Source organism: Anomalospiza imberbis, chromosome 4, assembly GCF_031753505.1.
Source record: "Anomalospiza imberbis isolate Cuckoo-Finch-1a 21T00152 chromosome 4, ASM3175350v1, whole genome shotgun sequence".
NCBI lineage: Eukaryota > Metazoa > Chordata > Aves > Passeriformes > Viduidae > Anomalospiza > Anomalospiza imberbis.
Genome location: NC_089684.1, coordinates 3356704 through 3379430, shown reverse-complemented (window position 1 = coordinate 3379430; position 22727 = coordinate 3356704). Strand labels below are relative to the sequence as shown.

Here is a 22727-nt window from a genome sequence, read left to right as displayed (position 1 = left end):
ATATAGTAATAACTGACTGACCCCTTCCTGCAAGTGCTAAGATTTTCTGAAACTGCTGTGTGTGGTATGACAAATACCACCTCCAGGATATCACGACTGACCTTCCCCCACTATATCTCCAGCTGGTTGTGCTGACATGCTTTGTTATGAAAAATGCAGCATTTTAGAGCAACAGGATTGAGTATTCTAATCTTGCTGAAATGCTCTTTGATCAAGAGTTATCACTTTGGCATAATCGTACCTGCTTCTTCAATATGTAAAATCCTCATGTAAGTAACTGGACATATATCCTGACTAATTCTACAGTTTTGTCTATTTTATTTCTCTACTATGCTTTTCTGGCCAGTTATCACAAACCTGGCCAGATATCATGTGTGATGTATCATATATCATGTATCACAATGATATATGGTATATGTTATATAAATGTCAGTTTGTTTATCTGCAGAATAGCATCAAAACCATTCAAATTTACAGAGGTTGGCTGGTACTTTTCTTGCAAAAAAAAAAAGCTTTTATAACAATGTAACAATGTTTTATAACAAGGCCAAATCAAAGACTTTGAGCCCTTCTTGAAGGAAAAGTTAAAAGGTCAAACCTAGTAACATTCAAGTTAAACAATAAAGTGGAAGCTGCTCCTCACATCCTTTACCTTGTACATGCAGTTCCTGCTATATTAACTGGAGGTGAAGTCTGTGTGTACAGGTTCATTTGCCAGGAGAAGGTTGCATGTTCCCTAAAAAAAGGTCGAAAGTTATGAAACAAATATAAACAGACACACTTCCTGAATCTGTGGTACTTATTACCTAGGGTATAAACATGTTCCAATAGAATTAATCTTTACCATTTAACAAGTGGCATGAAAAACCCTGATGAAAGGAAATAACAAGAACAAATCTTATGAGGAGCAGCGCAGCTGAGGGAGCTGGAGTTGTTTATCCTGGAGAAAAGGAAGCTCAGGGAACACCTTGTCACTCTCTACAACTACCTGAAAGGAAATTGTAGCCAGGTGAGGGTTGGTCTCTTCTCTCAGGCACCAAGTGACAGGATGAGAGGAAATAGGCTCAAGATGTGCCAGAAAAGGTTTATGTTGGATATTATGTTTAATGGTAACATGTTCAGGTTAATGGCTGGACTCAATTATCCTAGAAGTCTTTTCCAAACTTAAGGATTCCATAATTCTAATAAATTACAGTGGTGGTTTCTATCTTATGAAGGGGTTAAACCAACAAAGAAGTACTGTGAAATTGTGGAAGAAAAGAATTTTGAAACTACAAAGTAGTTACAAGTTACACGATGCTCTTGTGTGTTACTGGTGTAGATATGTTATATTTGAAAATGTATTAATATACTATATTTTATGGTAAAAAGTGGTAGTGTTTCCCTTTTTCTATTATAAAAAGTCTATTTTGCCATACATCTTACTGAATATTTTCATTAGAAGAAAACTGATAAGAAAGTCAGTTGGCTTTGATACAGTCCTATTTGATTTGTGTGTAATTTTCAACAAACAATGTACAAAGACCTGTATGATGAATTGCATGAGAAAGAGTTGATCCCCAAACCCCACTTTTTGCTATCAGTGGGTCCAAACGCATTTCCTTGGTGAAATGTCAAGCCGGGTTTTTTTAAGGTCCATTCCTTATCCACAAACCCAGGGATGCACTCAAATCGGTCCTGTTTGCCTTTAGTCCACAGTAACATGGGCTGAGCCCAATCTCCACATCTTCATCCCATATACCAGACTCTTCAGATGGAGGATTCTGTCACCCTGGCTATAGCTGTCCCAGCAACCAAGCTGTTACATCCCCAATTTTCAATTATTTTCTTGCCTACATGTCAGTATTTAATTTCTGTCGACAAATCTGTAGACTAAACGTTTAAGTAAGTATTAGAAGTACCTAAATGCAATCTTTGACTTTGTATTATATTAAAGTGCAGACCACAGGAAACTACCCTTAAACAAGTAAGATATAATTGGAAAACACAAATCCACAAAGCCTTCCACATCTAACACGATAGTTTAAATACAGGCCAGGTAGGTCGTATGAAAAATGTCTGAGTTTTTGGGTAATTCCACTGACTATAACAGAAATGTTTACCTATTGGAAGTGAAATGTGCTTTCAGGTTTTAATGGATGAGGCTGAAAGCTGACTCTGTTACTTATGGATATAAAAAACAATTGTGCTGGTATGATTCTAGTCCTCAGTGACTGGCCTTCTTCATGGGAAATAAATTAAGAACTTTATATTGGCAGTTTGAGTGGACAGGTCCAAACCTCTGTAGGTATGGCAATTTTCCTGCCCCTACATCTTAGTAGAGTCAGAGCAGTAATCTGCAGAATTATTTCTGGTTATACTTTTACAGAGAATTTAATTTCCAGACTGTTGAGGCAGCAGCCTCCATGAGCCTGAAATGCAAACGAAAAATATAAGAGAATTTTTAGAAAGCTGTGTTTACGGAAGCTTTCCATGACAATTGCATTTGATGTAACTTTTATCCAAGCCCAAGTTCTGTTTACAGCTGCATTCGCCTGTCAACTATTTTATCAGCCCAAGACAGGCCAAAATCTCTGTCAGGATGTTCAGCAACTGATTGCTATCTGACCAGCAATGCTTCAGCTTTGCAGCTACTGATGAATGTGAAGCAGAGTTAAAGCGCATTGTCACTTGCATCTGCAAGTTTTCCTGACATCAACTGTAGGACTTGAACTGGGCTGTGATGAATCACAAGATGTACCAGATTAAAAGCATCTCTGGGGACTGAAAGGGTAAATGTATTTTCTTCCAACTTTACTCATTGGTAGTAATGCCAAAAGATGATAATACATGCAGTGAATCACATCAGCCATAACTACAAAGGAAACATATTCCATGGTTAGTTAATTCTTAATTGATTCTGAAGCTCTGGCCTAAAATAGAGAATAAAAATATGCCACTGATCAAGAGTCTTGTGAAGTCCACACTTTATGCACATTTATGGATGCTATCCAAACAGCAGCAGAACTGTGAGAGAAAGGTGGGCAGAAATGGACCAAAATGGGAGTGGCAAGCAGAATGGTCAAATCCAGGGGTGACTTATTTTCCACTCATGATAGTACAGTTTCTGTCTCCTCTAACCTACGAGTTGGTATTAAAAAAAACTCTTGATGCCCTGGGTTTTGTGGATAAGAAATGGAGGAAAAAAACCCTAATCTAGCCATTCATTAACAAGAAACAGGCAGGACTGGATAAACTCTGGAACCAGTACAGCTGTACCCATTCTTCCCCTTCCCTTGGGCTAAAATGCATTTCTGGTTTTGGTAACCCTGTGTTATTTTCAACCCATATTTTATCTTTCACAAAACAAATTAAGCTTGCTCTCTTCTCTGCAGGCAAGAAGAGGATATGCAGAGAGCTTCTGTTGCTCTGGAGCAGACTCTTCTTGCTGTGGCCTTTGTGGGGTTTGTTTGACAGGCCTCCACATTTATTTCTATGCCTCCATTAGGCTAGTCCCTACTTGTGAAGAATTGCTGGAATACCTTGAGCAATATAGAATACCTGGGCATTTTATATTTAATGCCCAGGTATTCTATATGCCCAGAGAGCTTCTGTTGCTCTGGAGCAGACTCTTCTTGCTGTGGCCTTTGTGGGGTTTGTTTGACAGGCCTCCACATTTATTTCTATGCCTCCATTAGGCTAGTCCCTACTTGTGAAGAATTGCTGGAATACCTTAATCAATACAGAATAACTGGGCATTTTATATTTAAGGTGTATCTGAAATAATATACTAGCACCTCTAGTCATTTGCCCATTGGTATAAACACTGAGAAGTTTCTCTTTTTGCTCTGAATACGATAGCTGGTTAGTGTATGAAAGATGGTTAGAGATACCTGTTCTTTATCTTCACAACTGGGGAAATCAACTCAGTGTCATTTCTTTTTGCTCCAAGAGGAAACACGTATCTGGCAAAAGGTAAGGGAAAAGATGGGAGAAGGAATTTCTGGCACAAGGCCGAAAACTGTATCACAGAAAACAGTCCCTTGTGCCAATCTGAGGATGCAGCAAAGTCGTGAACAACAGACACGAGGAGCTTGAGATAAACAAATTTCAGTGCTTCAGTTTCAGTAAGCGCAGATTTGTCCTTGAGCTACTGTACACGCTGGGCCAGGGAACAAACGAAATGGGGGGGAGGCGATCTCAGCCGGAGCTCGCTTTATGCTTCCGATCCTATGTCCCCTGGAAGAAAGAGCGATGTAACGCTCGGTGAGGCGGCCGGCCGTGCGGGCTGCGCCCTCGGTGCCCGCGGGGCGGAGGCTGCGGGCGCGGCGGCGGTGCCAGGAGCGGCGGGGCCGGGAGCGGCGGTGACGGGAGCGGCGGGGCCGGGCCGGGCCGGGCCGGGAGCGGCGGTGCCAGGAGCGGCGGGGCCGGGCCGGGCCGGGCCGGGCCGGGCGGCGGGCGCGGAGCATCCCCGCGGCCGGGGCGGCATGGCAGCTGCCGGGGAGGTGGAGCCAGCCGCTGACCTGCGGGCATCGCAGCACGGGCGCATCGTCCGCCGGCAATAAACCCTCCCTTCTTCCTTCCCATCTGCGCCGGAAAACATAACATGCAAATATATTATTAAAAAAAAATTAATAATAATAAATAAAAATTGCTTTGAGCAGCGGGGCCGGCGGAAGGCGGGGGAGGCCAGGTGCGCAGGGCTGCCTCCGCCGGCGGCGGGCGGTGCGTGAGGAGCTGGGCCGGGCGCTGCCGCCATGGAACACATCCGGATGCCCAAGGTGGGTCCCGCCGGCCGCGTCCCCGCGGCCGCTCCCGCTCCGGCCCGAGGCAGCCGGGCACCGCGTCCCCGCGGCCGCTCCCGCTCCGGCCCGAGGCAGCCGGGCACCGCGTCCCCGCGGCCCCTGCCGCTCCGGCCCGAGGCAGCCTGGCACCGCGTCCCCGCGGCCGCTCCCGCTCCGGCCCGAGGCAGCCGGGCACCGCGGCCCTGCGGCCGCTGCCGCTCCGGCCCGAGGCAGCCGGGCACCGCGTCCCCGCGGCCCCTGCCGCTCCGGCCCGAGGCAGCCGGGCACCGCGGCCCTGCGGCCTCGTCAGCCTTCCCGCTGCTGCTGCGGGCTGCTTCCCGGCCACGCTGCCCTGATACTGCCCAAAACGCCGGGAGGTGGGCGCGTTGCTGTGCGCTGTGGGCTCGTCGGGCTTCTCGCTCAGCCCCTCTGCTAACGCAGGCCCGGCCGTGAGCTGCAGGTATCCCGAGTGCGAGCTGTGTTACCTGCTTTTCGGGCGCCTTTCGTTTGCCCCAAGACTTCAGGCTTGGCGATGGGTTGATTTAGTATTTCTATGCGTGTCTGAGCTTTAGCCGACGTAATCTGTCTTTTTCTACAGCTTTCTAAGCATTAGGCCTGTATTTGTTAACAAAATTGCCACGTTGCTCTAGGAAAAAAAACCAAAAAAGATACAGTTTTAACACATAAAAGGTGTAGATTAAAAGTAAAAACAAAAAAGTGAACCAGAGCAATATGCTAATTCAAAATGGGGTGGGATATATTTTTGTATTCATTCATTTGTTTAATAACCCAACCCCCTGAACTTAAGAATTTATTTGTATTTATTATCAAGATTTAATATGATGGCATGAATTTAAGATTAGGGCCTTGTTATTTGTCTGTCTTTTTTGGACTCTAGGTGTTAAGCTGTAAATCTAGTAAGAAGATAGGCATTTATAACAGCTGCTTTTCTTCAAATCTCATTTCATTATCTGTTATCTCCCTTTCTGGGAAGGAAGAATTTCAGTGTAGTATGACTGTGTCCTCCTGCAGGAAGGTACAGTCAGTGGAAGTTGTCTGTACAGATGCTCCTGACCATTCACTGAAGAATGCTGAAAGCATGAATGAGAAAAATGTTGAAAACACACTAATAAGGGTAGAAAAATATCCAAAAAAATAAATGGTTGTGTTTGCTGTGAATGGAAGACCCAGGAAAGCCCCTGTTGCAGGCAATGGAAGCTTATCTGTTTTCTTTTCTACCACCAGGTCCTGGTCCAGAAAATATTACTCTGCATATGTAAAACCCATTTCTGTATCTGATACTGTGAGAAGGCACTGTACCAATGCCTCAGGTCACTGAAAATCTTAACTCAGTGTGAGGTGATTCTGCAGCCCTGGAGCCTGGCAGTCTCTTACATTATAGCTATGCTGAAAGGTATCTGATATAACAGAGCAGTTTAGAAGGCACGATTTAAAGGTACAAGGGGTACAAAAATCCTTTAAAATCTCCAATTTCCAACATAAACGTACGAAATCAACATGAGTCACTACTGAAATACTTCACCTCTCCGGTTACTCCTAAATACACTGAAAAATCAATAAACCCTCCTTTTCTGTCAGGTATCTACAGCTACCTGACAGAATTGATGCCTTTGATTTTTTTTTAAACCCCTCAGCTTAAAAAATAGCCACCAGTACTTGTTGGGGTGTTTTGTTTTGTTTTTACTGAATTTGGTTTTGATAATTCAGAACTGAACATTAAATGTTTTTCAATGCCTGTAATGTAAAAATAGGTAAGGGAAAGCTCACAGTATCATGTGTTAGCCTCTGGTGTCACATTTCCTGACTCCATACAATCTTGTCCTGACAGAAATTTGAGAAGTGACTGCCCTGCTCTGCAAAGGTATTAATGTCAGAATAATGACACTTTCCTGATTCACAAACATGTTCGGCCACATGGAAAATCAAGATAAATCCTATACTTAGCAGTTTAATAAACTTAATAATATCTGAAAACAAAATTCTTGGCCCAAGTAGAAGCTTTTCCTTCAAAGGGAGTTCTATATTGCATAATGCCCATTAGGTCTCAGCAATTGTTTTAATTTTAAGTGAAATGTGACTGTAGTGATTTATGGTTCATAAATATTAAAATTATTCTGATGAAACATAACAGACATTAAAAAAGCAGAAGGTAATTCCATACCAGTTGGATCAGTAGTTCATGAAGATACTCTGTGTCAGAGTGACAGAGGAGAGAGAGTATTTAGGCCTGGCCACATTCTGCAGCTTCTCAGCATCTACAGTTGTGTTAGGGTCCAGCTCTTCCTAGTTCCATTAGTGTCCATTTATGGACCTCTCTGTGTGAGTTAGCCAGAGCTCCTTATAGACAGGATGACACTCCCCAGCTCCACAGCCAGCATGGAAGCAAGCTCCAGAAGATCATGGCTTTACAAAAATTACCTTCTTCTGTCTTTTGAAAAGTCCTGAGTAGCTTCCTTCAGTATTGCTTCCTTCTAGCTTCAAGGATTTGTTCAATAAAAAATTCCATGTTCACCTTATCCATGCCTTCAGAGTAAATCTTGATCACAACCCACCAGATTCTGATAATTTCAGAGAAATATCATCAATGACCCCAAGACCTCTTTCCTATGTCCAATCCATTGGATTGGACAGATATGTTTTAGGTTGTTTTTTCCTGGAGGTATTTTACCATGGCTGTCTGTGTTGAAGGCCCTATGTGTCTCTTTTGCCCACACACTGTTTTGCAAGACTCTTCTGGAGTAGGATTGCCCACTGCAAAAGCCATTCTGCTGCTTTCCCAACAGACTGTATGTATCCACCTGCTAACACACTGTTTGGTGTACTGACCACTATTGTTCTATTGTTACACTCTTGGTAGAAAACAGGGTGCATACGTGATGTATGCCTGTAGGAACATACATAGGCACTGTATTTTCACAAGGAAAATGCCATCCTATGTATGATGGCTGTAATTTAAGAGTTGGAAACCATCCCTCATTGCTGAATAGAATTATATATAACTCCCATACCCCTTTAAAAATTAAAAATTAGTAAAACCAGTGACTGACATGAGTTTGGACTGGACAGCAAGATAGTTTAGGAGAACTCTCCAAACCCAAAATATGACAAACAGCTCATAACATTCTGAAAAAAGAAATCAGCAATACTTCTGAGAAGATTAGAAGCATATTCTATAAGCATGTGTAAAGCTATGTCTGGCCATGGACAGGATGAAAGATACAGAGCTCTGTAGATATGTTCATATAATTTGTGTTTGTATGTTGGCAACAAGCCTCCTTAGTGGCCTTATAATAAACAACACATCAGTTTATCCCTGGTGTACGAGCTGTCTTCAGGGGACTTAGCCCCGAAATTCTTTTTGCTCAGTGTTAACAGAATACTTGGGATGACTTGAGTTGCTCTAGTTCTTTCATTTTTGTGATGTTACGGTGAGGTATTTCCTTTTAATGATGCTTCTCTCAGGCAGAATTTAAGATCTGCTCCCACGTTAATGACAAATCTATCTACCAGATGTATTGCTTCACAGAATAAATTTCCAGCACGTGTGTTTGCTTTTGTTTTCAATCTACTTTCCATAATTCTTGCTTTTTTATAAAATTTTATAACATGTCCTTTTTCACAAAGTCTCCATCAGGAAACCCATGTAATTTATATCGACTTATAAATCACAATGTAAATGGCAAAGCATTTGTCAAAGTGTCTATCCAGATCAATAGCAAAACTGAACCCAGCATGCCCAGTGTTTACTCTCCAACTACATGTTCTGGGTTGCTGGATCTCCACATTTTTTTAAGGTAAGTTGGCATATTCTACCTCTGCTCTCCATGTGCCTTCTGTTGAGATAAGGTGTGATATTACAGTTATGTTCTTTGTATCCAAGCTACAGTTCCTTTTGGAAAAGTTTGATTGATTTCAGTTATGTAGAACGGTGGCAGCAGCCCTGGGGTGGTGTCGGGAAACACCCGGGGATGTGGACTCGTTGTTTCCCCCGCTGGCAATGGGGAATGGAGTGCCACAGACACTTCACTGTAGTACTAGAGTTTGCCTAAACTTGTGTTTAGTTTGCTACTTAGAAAAGGTAGAGGAGGTGAGGCTGGCATGGCCTTTGCCTTTTAATGGTGCTTTGGGTCATCAGGTTACAGCAAACACATTATGTGTTTTAAGTGCAAAGTCGATTTTCTGCTTTTCAAGTGTTGTGTGAAGGTGGTTTCTGTACTTTAAGTATACAAGTTGTATACTTAGAATAGTATAGCAGTAGAGCTATACAACTTGTAGAGAGTGTGTCTTACAATTCAGCTGGTGTTTTCTGACTTCATAACTGTTTCTCATTTTACGTCATGGTTAAAAATTGTTTAGCCTCTTCTGGGTCCAGTAATGTTTAATGGCTTCAAATATGTCATTCTACTTCACTGCTTTAGTCAAATGATGCATTAAATCATCTACACTAATCCTGGACACATTCAACTCTGATTTTGTGAGTTATGGATTTTTTCTTATTAATAAATCTTCCTTATTTAGAATGCAATTTAGTTTTCTTTGGGTTCCATTTATTCCATCTTTGTGCTATGAAACTTTGAGCCCAAAGGATAAATTTAATACAAGTGAGCTTTGTAGTATACTATGCCAGAAAGTGTTCTGTGGTAACATCAGACTGGAGGTGGACAAAATAAAAATAAGAACTGCAGAAAATGTCCACATATTGTGGGATTGGACTTAAAATACCTGTTTGGAATTGTGCTATAAAATATTTGTTTTGAATTAGAGTCATCAAGCTACCTTCTTATTACGGTGAGTTTTGATTGGAACAAAATCTTGTCACAGCCATTATTCTCAAAATACTTAGTCAAAAATGGTCAGAAGGATCACACAGGCTTTAATATTTTCAATAATGTGATGCTCAATAAAGAGGTAGCTGGATAAAACAAGCTCTAAAAATCATGTGTGGGTAGTCATGTATTTTAATTTGTTGTCTTGGTATTTATGTCTAAACTGCTAACTAAACCTTATTGCACTTGAAAAATAGTACTGGAAATCATTAAGACTGCATGTCTGCAGGGTCCTCTTTGATATTTTTTTAATGCATAGTAGGAGACTGAAGTTGGAATGAAGGATTTGAGAAGTTAGGCTTTGGGGTGGTCAAGGCTGGAATCTCTAGGCCTGCTGTTAATGGGCCCAAGTGGGTGGTATTTGAGCTATTGCTGTCTGCAGACAAAAGGAATGGTCTATTAGCAATAGAAAATGCACACTGACATTTCCTGCTGTGCAGGTGTACTCTGCTGAGAAAGACAGGTCCCTACAACCAGAAATGGAGTCCTACAAATCCATTTTTAATGCAAATCTCTCGTGGCCTGCACAGCTGAAATGGCTTGGTACTGCTGCTCCAAAGTAGGCTGCTGAACAGGACATGGTTTTAAACATGTAACAGAAAAGCCTGTGTCAAATACAAGAGTTTGAAGACATATTTCTTCTTTGTATCCTTTGGCTGCATGCAGAATTCCTTCTCCCTATATATCTTTTCAGAGCCAAATCTAAACAAATTTGGCAAATGTATTAAGATTTACTGCCTTGAGGAAGCCCTGTTTATCCTAAATTAAAGCCCTTAGATAGGATCTTTAATTGAATACACTTAGTTGCTCTCTTCTTTTCTAGATAAATGAGCTCTTATACATACTGAAAGAGAAAATTTTATGTATGAGCCTTGTGTTACAATGTTGACACCATATTTTAATGCTCTATCCTCTTTTAATAGGTTATTGTTTGCTGCTCCCATTATGCAGCTGCTACTCAGGTGTATCTGATAATGTGGTGCTGACCTCACTCTTTATGGATCTTAGCAGTTTAGTTTCTTTTTAAAGCCAAATTATTAGGTACTTTGTTGTCTGTCTTGCTATTATGAATAATTCCTTATTATTTTTTCAGCTCTTTTCCTCCATTTCACTTTAGTCTTTTAGAAAATTAAACTCGTTCAGATTTTTCTTGAATATTTTCCCCCATCCTGCCAGATTTGCCCTGAGGAAACTTTACAATGCATCTCTTAAAGTGTCTTTGCTTAAATGTAATGATTTACATTTGGCTTTGAGTCTCTTGACATATGCAGCCATCTAACTTCATAGACTGTGCATTATTTTGCTGTACTTGGGAGATCTTTTTAGAGAGGAAAAATATAAAAAAGTAACATGCATCAAGTACAGTTTTTATGATTCTTATGAAACAGAATGGAAACCACATTAAAAGGCATCACCAACTGGCAATTCATTTTTCTTTTATTCTTGCTCCAAGATCATGCAAAAAAGATCACTTATTGTATATTTTGTTGAGCAACACTACTATCTTTGTGTTGGAAAATAAATGTAATAGCATTTGGTCTTTTACATGTTGTCTTTTTTCACTCTCAGGAATTATGTTAAACACATGGGTAGCTGGGGGTCAACCAGGGTGAAGAAAGCTCAGATATTCCACTTGGCCTCAAACCATACCAGCTGTGCTCCTTTTTTCTCATTAGGCTCAGGCTTTTGGCTTTCACAAGCTCTTCCCTTAGCTTTTGTCTGCCGGCAGTGCTAAGGTCAGTGAGAGCCCTGTCACAAATTCCCAGGATGCAGGTTTTTTTTCTTCAAAAGAAGATTTGCTTTTACTCATGTGTGTAACCTCTTAAAGAGAGTAGGGAAGGCAGCAGAAATCTCTGGTCAGTCTAGGAGGCCAAGGGGATGGACGAGAAGAAATCTCTGTAGGGCTAAGTGTGTGCCCCTAGGGCCCAGCCTTGACTTTGGGTCAACTTTTTCAGCAGCAGAGATGTTTGTGGAAGTGGCCTTTCTTTGTCCTTGAAGAATCACTGGAACTCATTGGTACAGACAAATTTCAAGGTACTTAATCAGCTTTTACATGAAACTTGCTTTTACAGGTTGTGGTAGAGCAATGAATTTCAAGTGTCTGAACAATAGAGAAGCTCCTGAGGATGTGGCCTGAGTGAGGACATTCCCTGCTTACCTTTTTGGCAGCTTTCTCTTGGCTGGGAGGGTTTTCTAGCCTTTCTTCTTCTTGGGATAAGGAATTAGAGTGTTCAAGTGTCTTCAACTTCAAGTTAGCTAATGCATAGGAAGCAAACACATAGACTTAAAACCTATGTAGTGAGAAAAAAGCTCTTTGAGATTTTTTTTTTTTTCATAATTCAAAATTTAATTTTATTGGCAAATCCTACAGTAGAGACCATTTTCTGTCAGAGGGAATCTCCGTGCTGCACGTGGGCTTTGCTGTGATAGGAAGCTCCAGTTCTGGCCAATCTGCTGTACAGTTTTGCTTCTCCTTTCCCTGCTCAGTCTGAGCTCACAGTCAGAACTGATCCTGTTTATCTGAAAAAGCTTTCCCATGTGGAACTGTGAGCAGCCTGGAATAGTAGCAGTAACTTCTGCACTGTTTTGAGATGCTGATGTGTTTGGAGACTGAAACAGCTTAAAGAAGTGAGGACAAAGGTAGAATATTCAAAAAGCATTCAAAAATAGGTAATGCAGTCAAAGCTTATTAAAAAGTTATTTAAACTAAAAATGAAAACAAATTAGGGTACTTGAATATTTTTAGGAATAACATTTTGGCACACAAACTTTTCCAAATGCTTTCAGGGTCATATACATGCTGTTCTTCCTTAGGTGGGAGTCCTGTTGAAACTGGTAGGAGTTGTGCCTGAATAAAACTTTGGCCCATAATTTTCCCTAATATAACATTTTTTCTTGAATGACCTCTTGGCAACCTTGTTTCTAAGTCATTTGTCATGTTTATTCTCTGAGTAAAAAGTGCCTTCCATCTGTTCTTAATCTGTGTTCCCTTTAACTTCTATTTTTGCCTCCTTTTTTCTGTCATCTGTGTTGCGTTGGAAATAGACTTTCTGGGCATCTTTATTTATCTCCATGTAAGTGGTTGTAGTCATTGAAATAAATCTCCTGGTGGTCTTTTCTTTAGGCCTAGACAACCACAGTCATCAGGAAAGACAAATAAAAAAGAAGGAGGAAAAAAAAAAGAGGCAAGATTTCAAATAAATTATTTAAATTATGGAAGTTTTACTTAAATGCCCCTCTCTAGACTGTCTTGTCTCAATGTTTTCTTTCTAATTCCTCGTGCTCTTCCAGCTCTCAGCTTTACAGACTTGTGTTTTCCGATCTGGCCTCTCACACCAGCTGTTTATTTTACGTGAAGCACATGTGCACGGTCTCTATGCTTTTTCCTGACATGTCAGTACATACATAATTTCTTACATTCTCCAATAATGTCTCTAGTTAATTTGGTGAAAAGGTGGAGCATTGTTTTATAGGAAAAAAAAAAGAAAAATAATTATTATCTCTCTCTGATATAAATTTTGGCTACTAGTGCTGATTTCTCAGCATGCTGTGACTTTTTAGATGGAAAAACTCCTCTTCCAAAGCACTGTTGCAATGTGTGCTCCCTTCTTGTGGAAATGAACATATTCCTGTTCCCTCTATACCCAAACTCTCTAGGTTTAAAGAAACTGCTGGACATGGCTTTCTTTTTCTGACTGGGAGAAGGCAGAAGAAGAAAGAAGGCTCATTTTCTGAATCCTTTGGTCAGCAGAATGAAATCTTCGATTGAGCAATGCCTCATTATACTGATGTACTAAATTTATCATTAATAAATATAATACACATGGGGGTAGATCTTAACTTATGTATGCAGGCATGACTAAGAGTTACAATTGCTAGTTCTAAAAAAAAAAAACAAGAACAAAAAGCCCCCCAAAACTAACCCAAACCCCAGTGTGTTCAGCAGAGGACAAAAACCAAGCAATGTTTGAGAACTTTTAAAAACTAAATAAAAAGAGCAAACATCACTACCCCACTCCACAGACTACAGATGTTGGATGTGGTACATCCAGCTTTTGAGTTCTGTTTGCACTTTTGGTCTTTTCTCAGGAAGTAGACCTTATGCACAATAATCAGAAGTGTGGAAGAGCTTGTCTGGAATAGCTTCCATGTAGGTCACAACTGTGGAAAGTTGGGCTCTTCACTCTTGGAACACGAGGATGGAGAGAAGGGTCTGTAGCAGCATGTGTGACACATAACTGGTGACAGGTTCAAAAAGAGCAGGAGGAAGGGATTTTGTTGTACAATGTAGAGCTGAAGTGTGAAGTTCACTCTCACAGGGTGTTATAGACACCAATAAGTTACAGATATACAAAATGTTATTTAATAAAATGAATGGAATGTAAACACGGTTATGGCTATTAAAACGTGTGGCCTCATCTTAGGAAGGCCCCAGAGGTGGGTTGAGATCCTGAGGGAGCATGAGTACATGCCTGCCTCTCACACTCTTCCCTCAGCTGCTGCAACTGTCTGTTCTTGAGAGACACACTGCAGGGAGAGGTCAATTCTGATCTCCCCAGCAGTGCAGCCACTGCATTTGCTTTGATGGAATCAGACTTACCACACAGCTCTTACTGCAACTGTTCCTATTCATTCACATCCAATGTTTGATTTATTTCTAACTCTGTATTAAAAAAAAAAAACAAAAAAACAAACCAACCAACCAACCAAAAAAAAAAAAAAAAACACAAAAAAAACCCCCAAAAAACCATAGAGGAGCTTTGTTGGTTAGCATTTTTCAGTCATGGGGCTGTGACTGATGAGTGGGGACGGATGTGACCTAGGAGGTCTGGAAATTCATCCCTCAGCCCTGTCCTGCTGTGTGGATGCCTGCTTTGCTTGTGTTCCATGTCCCATGCTAGCTCACTTTGTAGGCTGGGGTGAGTGATGAGTGCCTTGTGCAAGATCTGTGCCTGTGCAGCAGAGCCCTGGTTGGACTGCAGTGTAGGGACCTTTCTTCATCCAGACAATGCTGATTTTTATTGCTTTTGTGGGTTCTTTTCAGAAGGGCGCTGCCTACATTTTTCTTTTGTATCATCCCTCCTCTTTTGCTTGCTGCTGAATGCTTGCTTGGTTAATATTGTATTTCTTCCATTCCTTCTCAAGCCAATACATGACCTCTGAAGTAGATGGCCCTGGGAAAAGACTTCATCCATGCTTTCTAGCAGGCTTTTTTGTTTAAATAAAAAGTTTTATTTTTGTTTAAAACAGATTATAACTGGCCTTGAGGGAGATGATTCTGCTTTAGTAATGGCTTGATTTTAAGCATTTTGCTACTAAACTGGCTTATTTTCATTTTAAGGTTTTCTTTATTCCTATTTTTAAATTAGTGCAATGTATTTGGAATACACATCGCAAACATGTAAGTCTCAGATGCTGGCTTTCTGTTTTTCAGGAAAATCAACTAATATTAAAATTGTAGTAGGAGATCCATCAAACCCATGGTAGCAAAGTGGTAACTGTTTTGGGCAGGTTTTATCCCACTGAATATCCAACTTGTTAATTTTTTTCTTATTCTAGTTTCTCAGTCAGAATCATGGAAGCCTAGAATGGATTGTGTTCAAAGGGACCTTAAAGACCATCTAGTTCCTACCCCTAACAGGAGCCTATAGCACATGCCATATACAAAACACTAATGATGTACAAGTTACAAGCTGGTGATCTGAGAGTAAAGAATGTGTTTTAGACTCTCCTGTTGTCAGGAGGGCAGCAAAGGGAGAATGCCCATTTTGTGCCCAAGGTGGGAGAGCAGTGGAAGTGGAGCTCTTGAGTCCCACTGAAAAGTTACTGAAGGCAAAAACTTCCAGTGTGACCTCTGCTATCAGCCCATACAGGAATGTAGGGAGCAGCATCAAAATGTTTCTTTTTAACTCTTTTAAACTCTTTTAACTTTGTTTTAAATCTTAACAGAGATTTGCATGGGAGAAAATTTGCCTGAATTAGACCCATTGAAGAAAGACACTCTATCAGTATTATCTCCTACTTATTATTATTTTAATTTACCTGGAATGGCTTGGATGGAGCTAGAGTTTAGCTGAAGGAGAGGCCCTGCCTTGCTGTCACAGGGTTTTGGTAAGATGAGATCACAAGGAAGAGCTCAAGTGAGAAATTGTCTTTGGAAGTGTTAAGTGACAGGTTTTTGGATACAGAGGTACCACAAGAGAGGGGAGAAAAGGAACATTAAGGAAGATCTGGAAATAAATCACATAATCACATTTCCTCATATAGTTATATTTCTTTGATATTTAATGTTGTGCTGAAAAGAACTTTGTAATAGACAAAATGTGAACATTGAGCTCTCACTTGAGCTTTCTGTCATAGCCTAATTATTTCTTTTTTTTTCCTCTGTCACTTTTTTGTATAGGTGGAAAATGTTAGGTTACTTGATCGTTTATCTTCAAGAAGAGCTGTGGTGGGAACCTTGTATTTAACAGCTACCCATGTCATATTTGTGGAGAATGGTTCTGAAACTCGCAAAGAAACCTGGGTATGGATTTTTATTTTTTCAGTTAGCTGTAAGTGCATGGCACTTTACTGATGGTAATATGAAAATTACTTCCAAAACACTTTAACAATAGTAAATTAGTTCATATGGATGCTTTTATGAGGCAATGTGAAGTTCCAGCTGAGTAATTTTCAAAAAAATTCAGTAGATTCTAGATATTACAGTACAGTAAGAGGAATAGAAGGGCCTTCACTGTATGAATACCAGATGTGATTGACTGAGGAACAGCTGCTGTAAACTGCACAGTTTCTCCTATCATCCAGGAAGAACTAAGGAGAAATGCTTTGAATGTGAACTACTTCCTTGGCTCTGTCAATTTTTGGCCTTCTCCCTTACTGCTAGTGTTGCATCAGTGATTTTGTTGGTTTAATACTCTTAATTTTTTTTTATAAAGCAGTATTTTGAATTAGGTGTTTTGACTGATTGACAACATACATTGCATTTTCTTGTGGTTTAACCCCAGCCATTGACCAAGCCCCATGCAGCCACTCACTCACTCCCCCAACCAGCAGAATCAGGGAGAGAAGCTAAAGGGTAAAAAGTAGAAAAGTCATGGGTTAAGATAAAGAGATTTTAATAGGGAAAGCAAAAGCCACACACACAGGCAAAGCAAAACAAGGATCAAATTCACTGTTTCCCGTGGGCAGGCAGGTGTTCAGCCATCTCCAGGAGAGCAGGGCCACAGCACACCTAACAGTGACTTGGAAACGCGAATGTCATCACTCCAAATGTGCCCTGCTTCCTGCTTCCTTCCACTTTACATACTGAGCATGGTGTAATATGGTCTGGAATATCCCTTTGGTCACTTGGGGTCACCTGTCCTGGCTGTGCCTCCTCCCAGCCCCCCATGCATTGCAGTAGGCCTTGGCTCTGTGTGAGCTTCTGTTTAAGCCATCTCTATATTATCAACCCTGTATTCAGTGCAAATCCAAAACACAGCCCCATGTCAGCCACTGTAAAGGAAATTAACTTTACCCCAGCCAAAACCAGCACACATGTACACATATCGATACAGCTATTGCTTGGTGTCATACATCTGAAAGTCTTTTATGTAGCTTAATGATGCACCCCTTGTCCATTTTTGCACTTATTAACTCCATCTTCCTTTGATCCCACTATTCCTGACCAGGTTTTTATTGTAATGTTTAATGTCATTTGATGCAGTATTTAAAATTATATCAGCATTACCATTCTACCCATGAGGAAGCACAATATTTTAGCCTTACGTAACCGATGCTGGTTCATTTTTTCACTGTGCAAATGGATGCAAAGAGCTTTGACAACCACTAGCTTACACTAAAGCAAACAAACAAAAAGCTTTGGATAACATGAGCCGGCTGATGTTTGAGCAACTGAAACACTCCAGAAATGCCTCTTTGTCTGCAGGTGATGTATCAAGCTGCTTGAGCTTGAAGCTGGAGATAGAAACCAAACTACAAGAGGAGGAGCATGAGGGTTTTCTGAAACAGTAGTGGAAGCTACTGTGCCTGCTCTGACACATCATTATAAATAATTAGTTTTCTTCTTAAAGATTTGACTAGCATAGCTCTTTTCAATTCTCCTCAGGTTCTCCACAGTCAAATTGCCTCGATTGAGAAGCAAGCCACCACTGCCACTGGTTGCCCGTTACTGATCCGCTGCAAGAACTTCCAGGTCATCCATCTGGTGATCCCTCAGGAACGAGACTGCCATGACGTTTACATATCTCTGATACGTCTGGCTCGACCAGGTATGGGAAGAAAACAGCACAAAAATCAGCCTTCATCCTGAAGAGGGAGAAATTAATGGAAGAAATGTATCTGTGCATCTTTGTCCCTTGCAGGTTAAGAAAAAAGGTTCAAGAGGGATGTGTTATGAGAGAAATATAGATATAATAATTTGAAGATCAATGAAGAAAGCTTATTAAAATAAGTAGTTCACTCCATAAAGTATTACATGAACTTCTATTTAAAATAATACTCTAGGGCATCATGGGCCATTAAATGTATTATAATGCTATATATTATAATGCTATGAGTTGTGTGTAATTCATTTGCTGGATGACGTGTAAATGTAAATTTAGGATAATACTCTAAATTTCGGTAAGTTTTATGTCCCTGTTGTAACAAAAACTTTACAATATATTTAGTGGTCCTGTCAAGATTTCAATTATGACTTTTTGTGTTGTGCAGAAATTCCTTAAAATCAGTGAAAGGTTTAGCAGCAAGTAGTTGTTTTATTTCACTGGGCTGCCCGTGTTTTGGCCTGTTATTATCTACATTTTCAGTATGCCCTGTGTGTTTCTGAATTCAGTTCAAGATCCTTTTGAAACCTTTCCCCTTTTTGATGAAAAACCAAATGTTGCGTCAAAGCCCAACATTTGATTGCCTACATTATAGCTCCTGTCTGCACTGTGCTCTCTTAAGACCCAACTGACAAAGATTCTGGATTGTTTATTTTAAACTGTGACTTTAGAAATATAGCACCAACTTTGGCTCTTTATTACTATTTTAATAGTATGCAAAGAAATTAGCTGTTGCAGTCTTTACAAAATTGACGACAACTGGATTTAATTTTTTTCTTGTTAGGAGAGTACCAATTTTATCTACTATGTAGAGGGGACAAAAATTGCACGTCCATCAGTACAGCTACTCGACTTTATAAAGTTCTAGAAGAAGCAGTAGTACTATATAACTGTAGTAGAAGTAACTTAAAGTAGCAGGACAAAAGTAATCAGAGAAATTTAAAAAATTAAAAATCAGAGAAATTTAAAACAATTAGAAAACTTCAATCAGTGGTTCTGCTGATGAAAATCTGGATTCATTCCATGCACCTCAGCTGCAAGTACATGTTGATGTATGCTGGAAGGCATGTGATTCTGTAATCCTTTTTCTTGGAGGCAGGAGGAGGTGTGCGTGCTGCTATGCACCAGAATGATGAACGGAAGAGTAGCTGAGGACCCTGAATACAAGTTCAGTGACTGACTGCAGTGAACAAGAAGGTCTGAGTAAAGAAGATGCAATAACAGCACTGTTGAATTAGTTCTTTGCATAGTTTAGCTGCACAGCAGCATTCCTGTGCAAGAACACGTTTTCCTTCTCCAGCAAACTATCTGATCGTGATTTGAGACAGGATAAAATCTTGCCTACCTACTCAAAATTAGAAGGCTCTGATTCAAGCTGAGTCATTTGTATCTGACAGTGCTCTTCCCTGTCATTTTGGCAGGGTATGAAGCTGTATTTTCTTTAGGTAATACTGTTACTCAGCATTAGAAGGTATTTTTTACTCCATGAGCAGATAATTTGACCTATTCAGGCTCTATTTCCATTCTCTGCCTGTTCTTTTCATTCATTCCTGAGAGAAGCTCATGTTGTATACTGGCTTAGGATGTTCTTTGCTATCTGATGTCCTAGTTACTTTAAAGGGGAAGGTTATTCTTAATTTATTTTTTTTTTGCTATAATTTCAATAAGGTCAAGCTGGCAGCTGAATTTGGCCCTTTTTTCTTAATTAAGCCATTTTGTAAAACAAGCTGATCATAAGATACTACATGTTTAACAGCAGGATTGCAGATGTTTATGGCAAAATTACTGAAAGATTGGAAAAGTTCCTGTAAGTAATGGCAAAGGTGTGGTAACTGACCTTTAAGGCACTGACTACTAATACTTGAACATTTTTGTTACTATGTGCAGATACCATCATGTGATAATACTTACTATGTTGAGGCAGACTTCAGTCATAAATAACCTGGATACACAGGTAGATTTTAAAAGGCTTTCCTTGTGCCTCTGAACAGCGGGTCCATTGGAAAGAAAATCCAGATTCTTCTGACAACAAAGCAGTGGAAACAGGAGCTCAGATTGCTACCAAAATCTCAGGTTGGATTTATGGATTGTGCTAAAACTTTAGGTTAACATGTGAGAAATAAACCAGACTGTCCTCCTAATCTGTGTCATGCCAGAAATTTGAAATTAGAGAATACAGAAGGAGTTTAAACTGCTGGAAAGTGTGGAAATCGTTCCCTTTTTTCTCCCTACTCAAGACTTCGTTGACTCCTGACAGAGTTAACATGGAAGTTTTCTTTCTTTCTGTTCATATTTTTGTGTGTGTATGTATACAGTCAATTCAATAACATTTAAAAAGGCAAAACATAATTTACATTAGACCTTTAGAAGACATAATCAAAATAAAAGTAAAGGCTTTCTACAGAAAATGATGGGAGCCTTATTATTATGGGGGTGTGATTCATTATTTTTATAGCTGTAGGTTCTGTTCAGTACAGAACATGGCAATGTAGTAAGATTCTGCTTATTAGGTGTACGTTATTAGAAAAGGAGTGTAGTATTTCAATTCACTGATTGTACAGCAAGTGTATCAGTGGAGAACTATGAAATCAGAGAGGACTCAGCTTGTGATTTACTTCAGTTCTAAAGTTAAGGATCTGTTGATCCTTAACTGAGTTTTAAGTAACTTTGAGCAACAGAATGAAATATGCCCCTGTGACAAAGCAATATCTAAAGCAGCAATGAGAACATGAATTTCAAGTTGTATGCTGGATAGTTACTCATCTCAGTAACAGCTGGGATTCAGTGGCAGTGGTGTCTGGCTGCCACTGGTCACCAGGATTAAAACACTAATAAATACATATACACTCCTAAAGAAAGTTAAAAAACTCCAGCACCACCAAACTTTCATATATGGTACGTGGTTGATGGGGACAGGTGGCATAGCTACTTAAACAACTTCCTGGTCATGATAAAATATTTGATGTAGCACATGCTTCTTTTATGCTATTACATCATGTGTATCTTGAATGCATTTGCTAAAAATTCAAGGACACAATTTTGCAGTCTACAAAATTACGATTTCATTGGATCTATTGGAAACCTTCCTAATTAGGGACAGTGACTACTGAGTTGGTTTTTTTTTTTTCATTTTTGGAAGAACGTGCTGCAAAGTCCATTGTTCATATCTTTTTTCTTTGCCACAGGATAAATGTTACATTAATAAAGGGACGTCCAAACTACCTCTAGATAGCAAATTCTTTCAAGTGCTTACTCTGGCATTGACTTTATTTTTCTTTGGATGAAAGCATATTGCTGACACTTTGTGCTGGGAGAAGTTTTTATAAATCTATGGAAGACTAGCAGAACAGTCTATTTTAAGTAGCACTTCTATTAAGGGACATACATAGCAACATATACAAATAAAAAAAAGAGCATATACTTTCAAAGTTTTCTTGACAGTATATAAACCAGGATACGTGCTTTTGTAAAGCAAACTGTACTCTTTGAAAGGAAGCTGCATCAAGGTCCATGCCAAGTTCTGGTTTTGAAGTGTGATTTCAGGACAAGAAATCTGAAGTCATTTACCCTTTCTGTTTCTTTGCTTATTTTTTTTCCCAGTGAAATATGAAGAGCTGTATTGCTTCTCCTTCAATCCAAAATTAGACAAAGAAGAACGAGAACAAGGGTGGAAGCTTGTGGACCTCAGTGAAGAATATAATCGGATGGGCATTCCAAACAACTATTGGCAGATTAGCGATGTAAACAGAGACTACGGAGTAAGTTGTGATTTTTCTGTCACAGAGGCTGTCTGTACAATAAATCTGCAGCCTGACTGAGGACCACCATAGTGCTTAGTGGCAGTATCTCTGCTCAGTGCTGTACACACATGTAGTAAGGTGCAGTAACTCTACTACTTCGCATAAAATGGCACACAGAAAGTGAAAGGATGGTCTTCATTTAAAAGATGTGGAAAAGAAGCACAGAAAATAAGTCCCCTGTGTTTTAACTGTTAGAGTTCAGCTGCCTGGGAAGAAGTTTAAGTCATACCTAAGGTTATATGTGTGAATAAGAGTTTCCCTGATACGTAGGGCTATGTAAAATTACTAAGTAGTCATTTTAAGAAAAAAAAAAAAAATTGCTCCAGATAGTGAGCTTGGCAATATTTTTTCCTCACTGGCTGTTCCCACACTCCTTTTGAAGCATCTGTGATTGACTGTCAGTGATTCTCACAGTCATCTTACAGGTCATACATCTTCCTAGCTGCTCGCTGTCCTGCCTCATTCGGTCTTGTACGATTGAAGACCTTTTAATGTTAATTAATTGTGAGAAATAATAACCAAGACAATTTTGAAGGAAGTTTGTCCACGTACTCCATTGGTTCTGTTGCTGGAACATATACATGTTAAGGAAGGACTGTGACATTCTCAGAAAAGACTGAATGTGCTATCAGAGTTTGTTGTCTTTTTGTTAAAATGAGTGGAAAAAATGTATGATCTCTTTTAAGATAAAGTGTAGAAAAAATGTCATCATGAATAAAATCCAGTTCACCACAGCAGCAACTGTAACCACAAGCCCTTATTTTCCTTTCTCCTTCATTACATATCTCTTGACTCAGAAAATAGTTTCTTCTTAGTGATTTAGTCATCTCAGAAAGTCAAAGGGAGATATTAAATGTCCTTCTGACCCCAGTCAGAATGCTACAGACAATATCAGGAAAAGGGGTAAAAACAGGATTCCATTTGTGGTCTCACTTGTCTTCAGAGGGAATTTGAGGCTTTTTTTGCGGGCTCATTGGGTTTCTCAGAAAT

At 39.9% G+C, this 22727-nt stretch overlaps 1 protein-coding gene across 2 annotated transcripts in view; it reads left to right on the top strand.

Annotated features, from left to right (window-relative positions):
• Positions 1-4657: 4657 nt before the first annotated feature.
• Positions 4658-22727, top strand: part of MTMR7 (myotubularin related protein 7) — a 42051-nt gene continuing 23981 nt past the window's right edge. For both annotated transcript variants that reach the window (XM_068186837.1, XM_068186836.1), the window contains exons 1-4: positions 4658-4760; positions 16014-16136; positions 17721-17883; positions 21538-21695. In XM_068186837.1, coding sequence (XP_068042938.1) covers positions 4737-4760; positions 16014-16136; positions 17721-17883; positions 21538-21695 — 468 coding nt within the window. In that variant the 5' untranslated portion in view covers positions 4658-4736. The remainder of the gene's footprint in view (positions 4761-16013; positions 16137-17720; positions 17884-21537; positions 21696-22727) is intronic.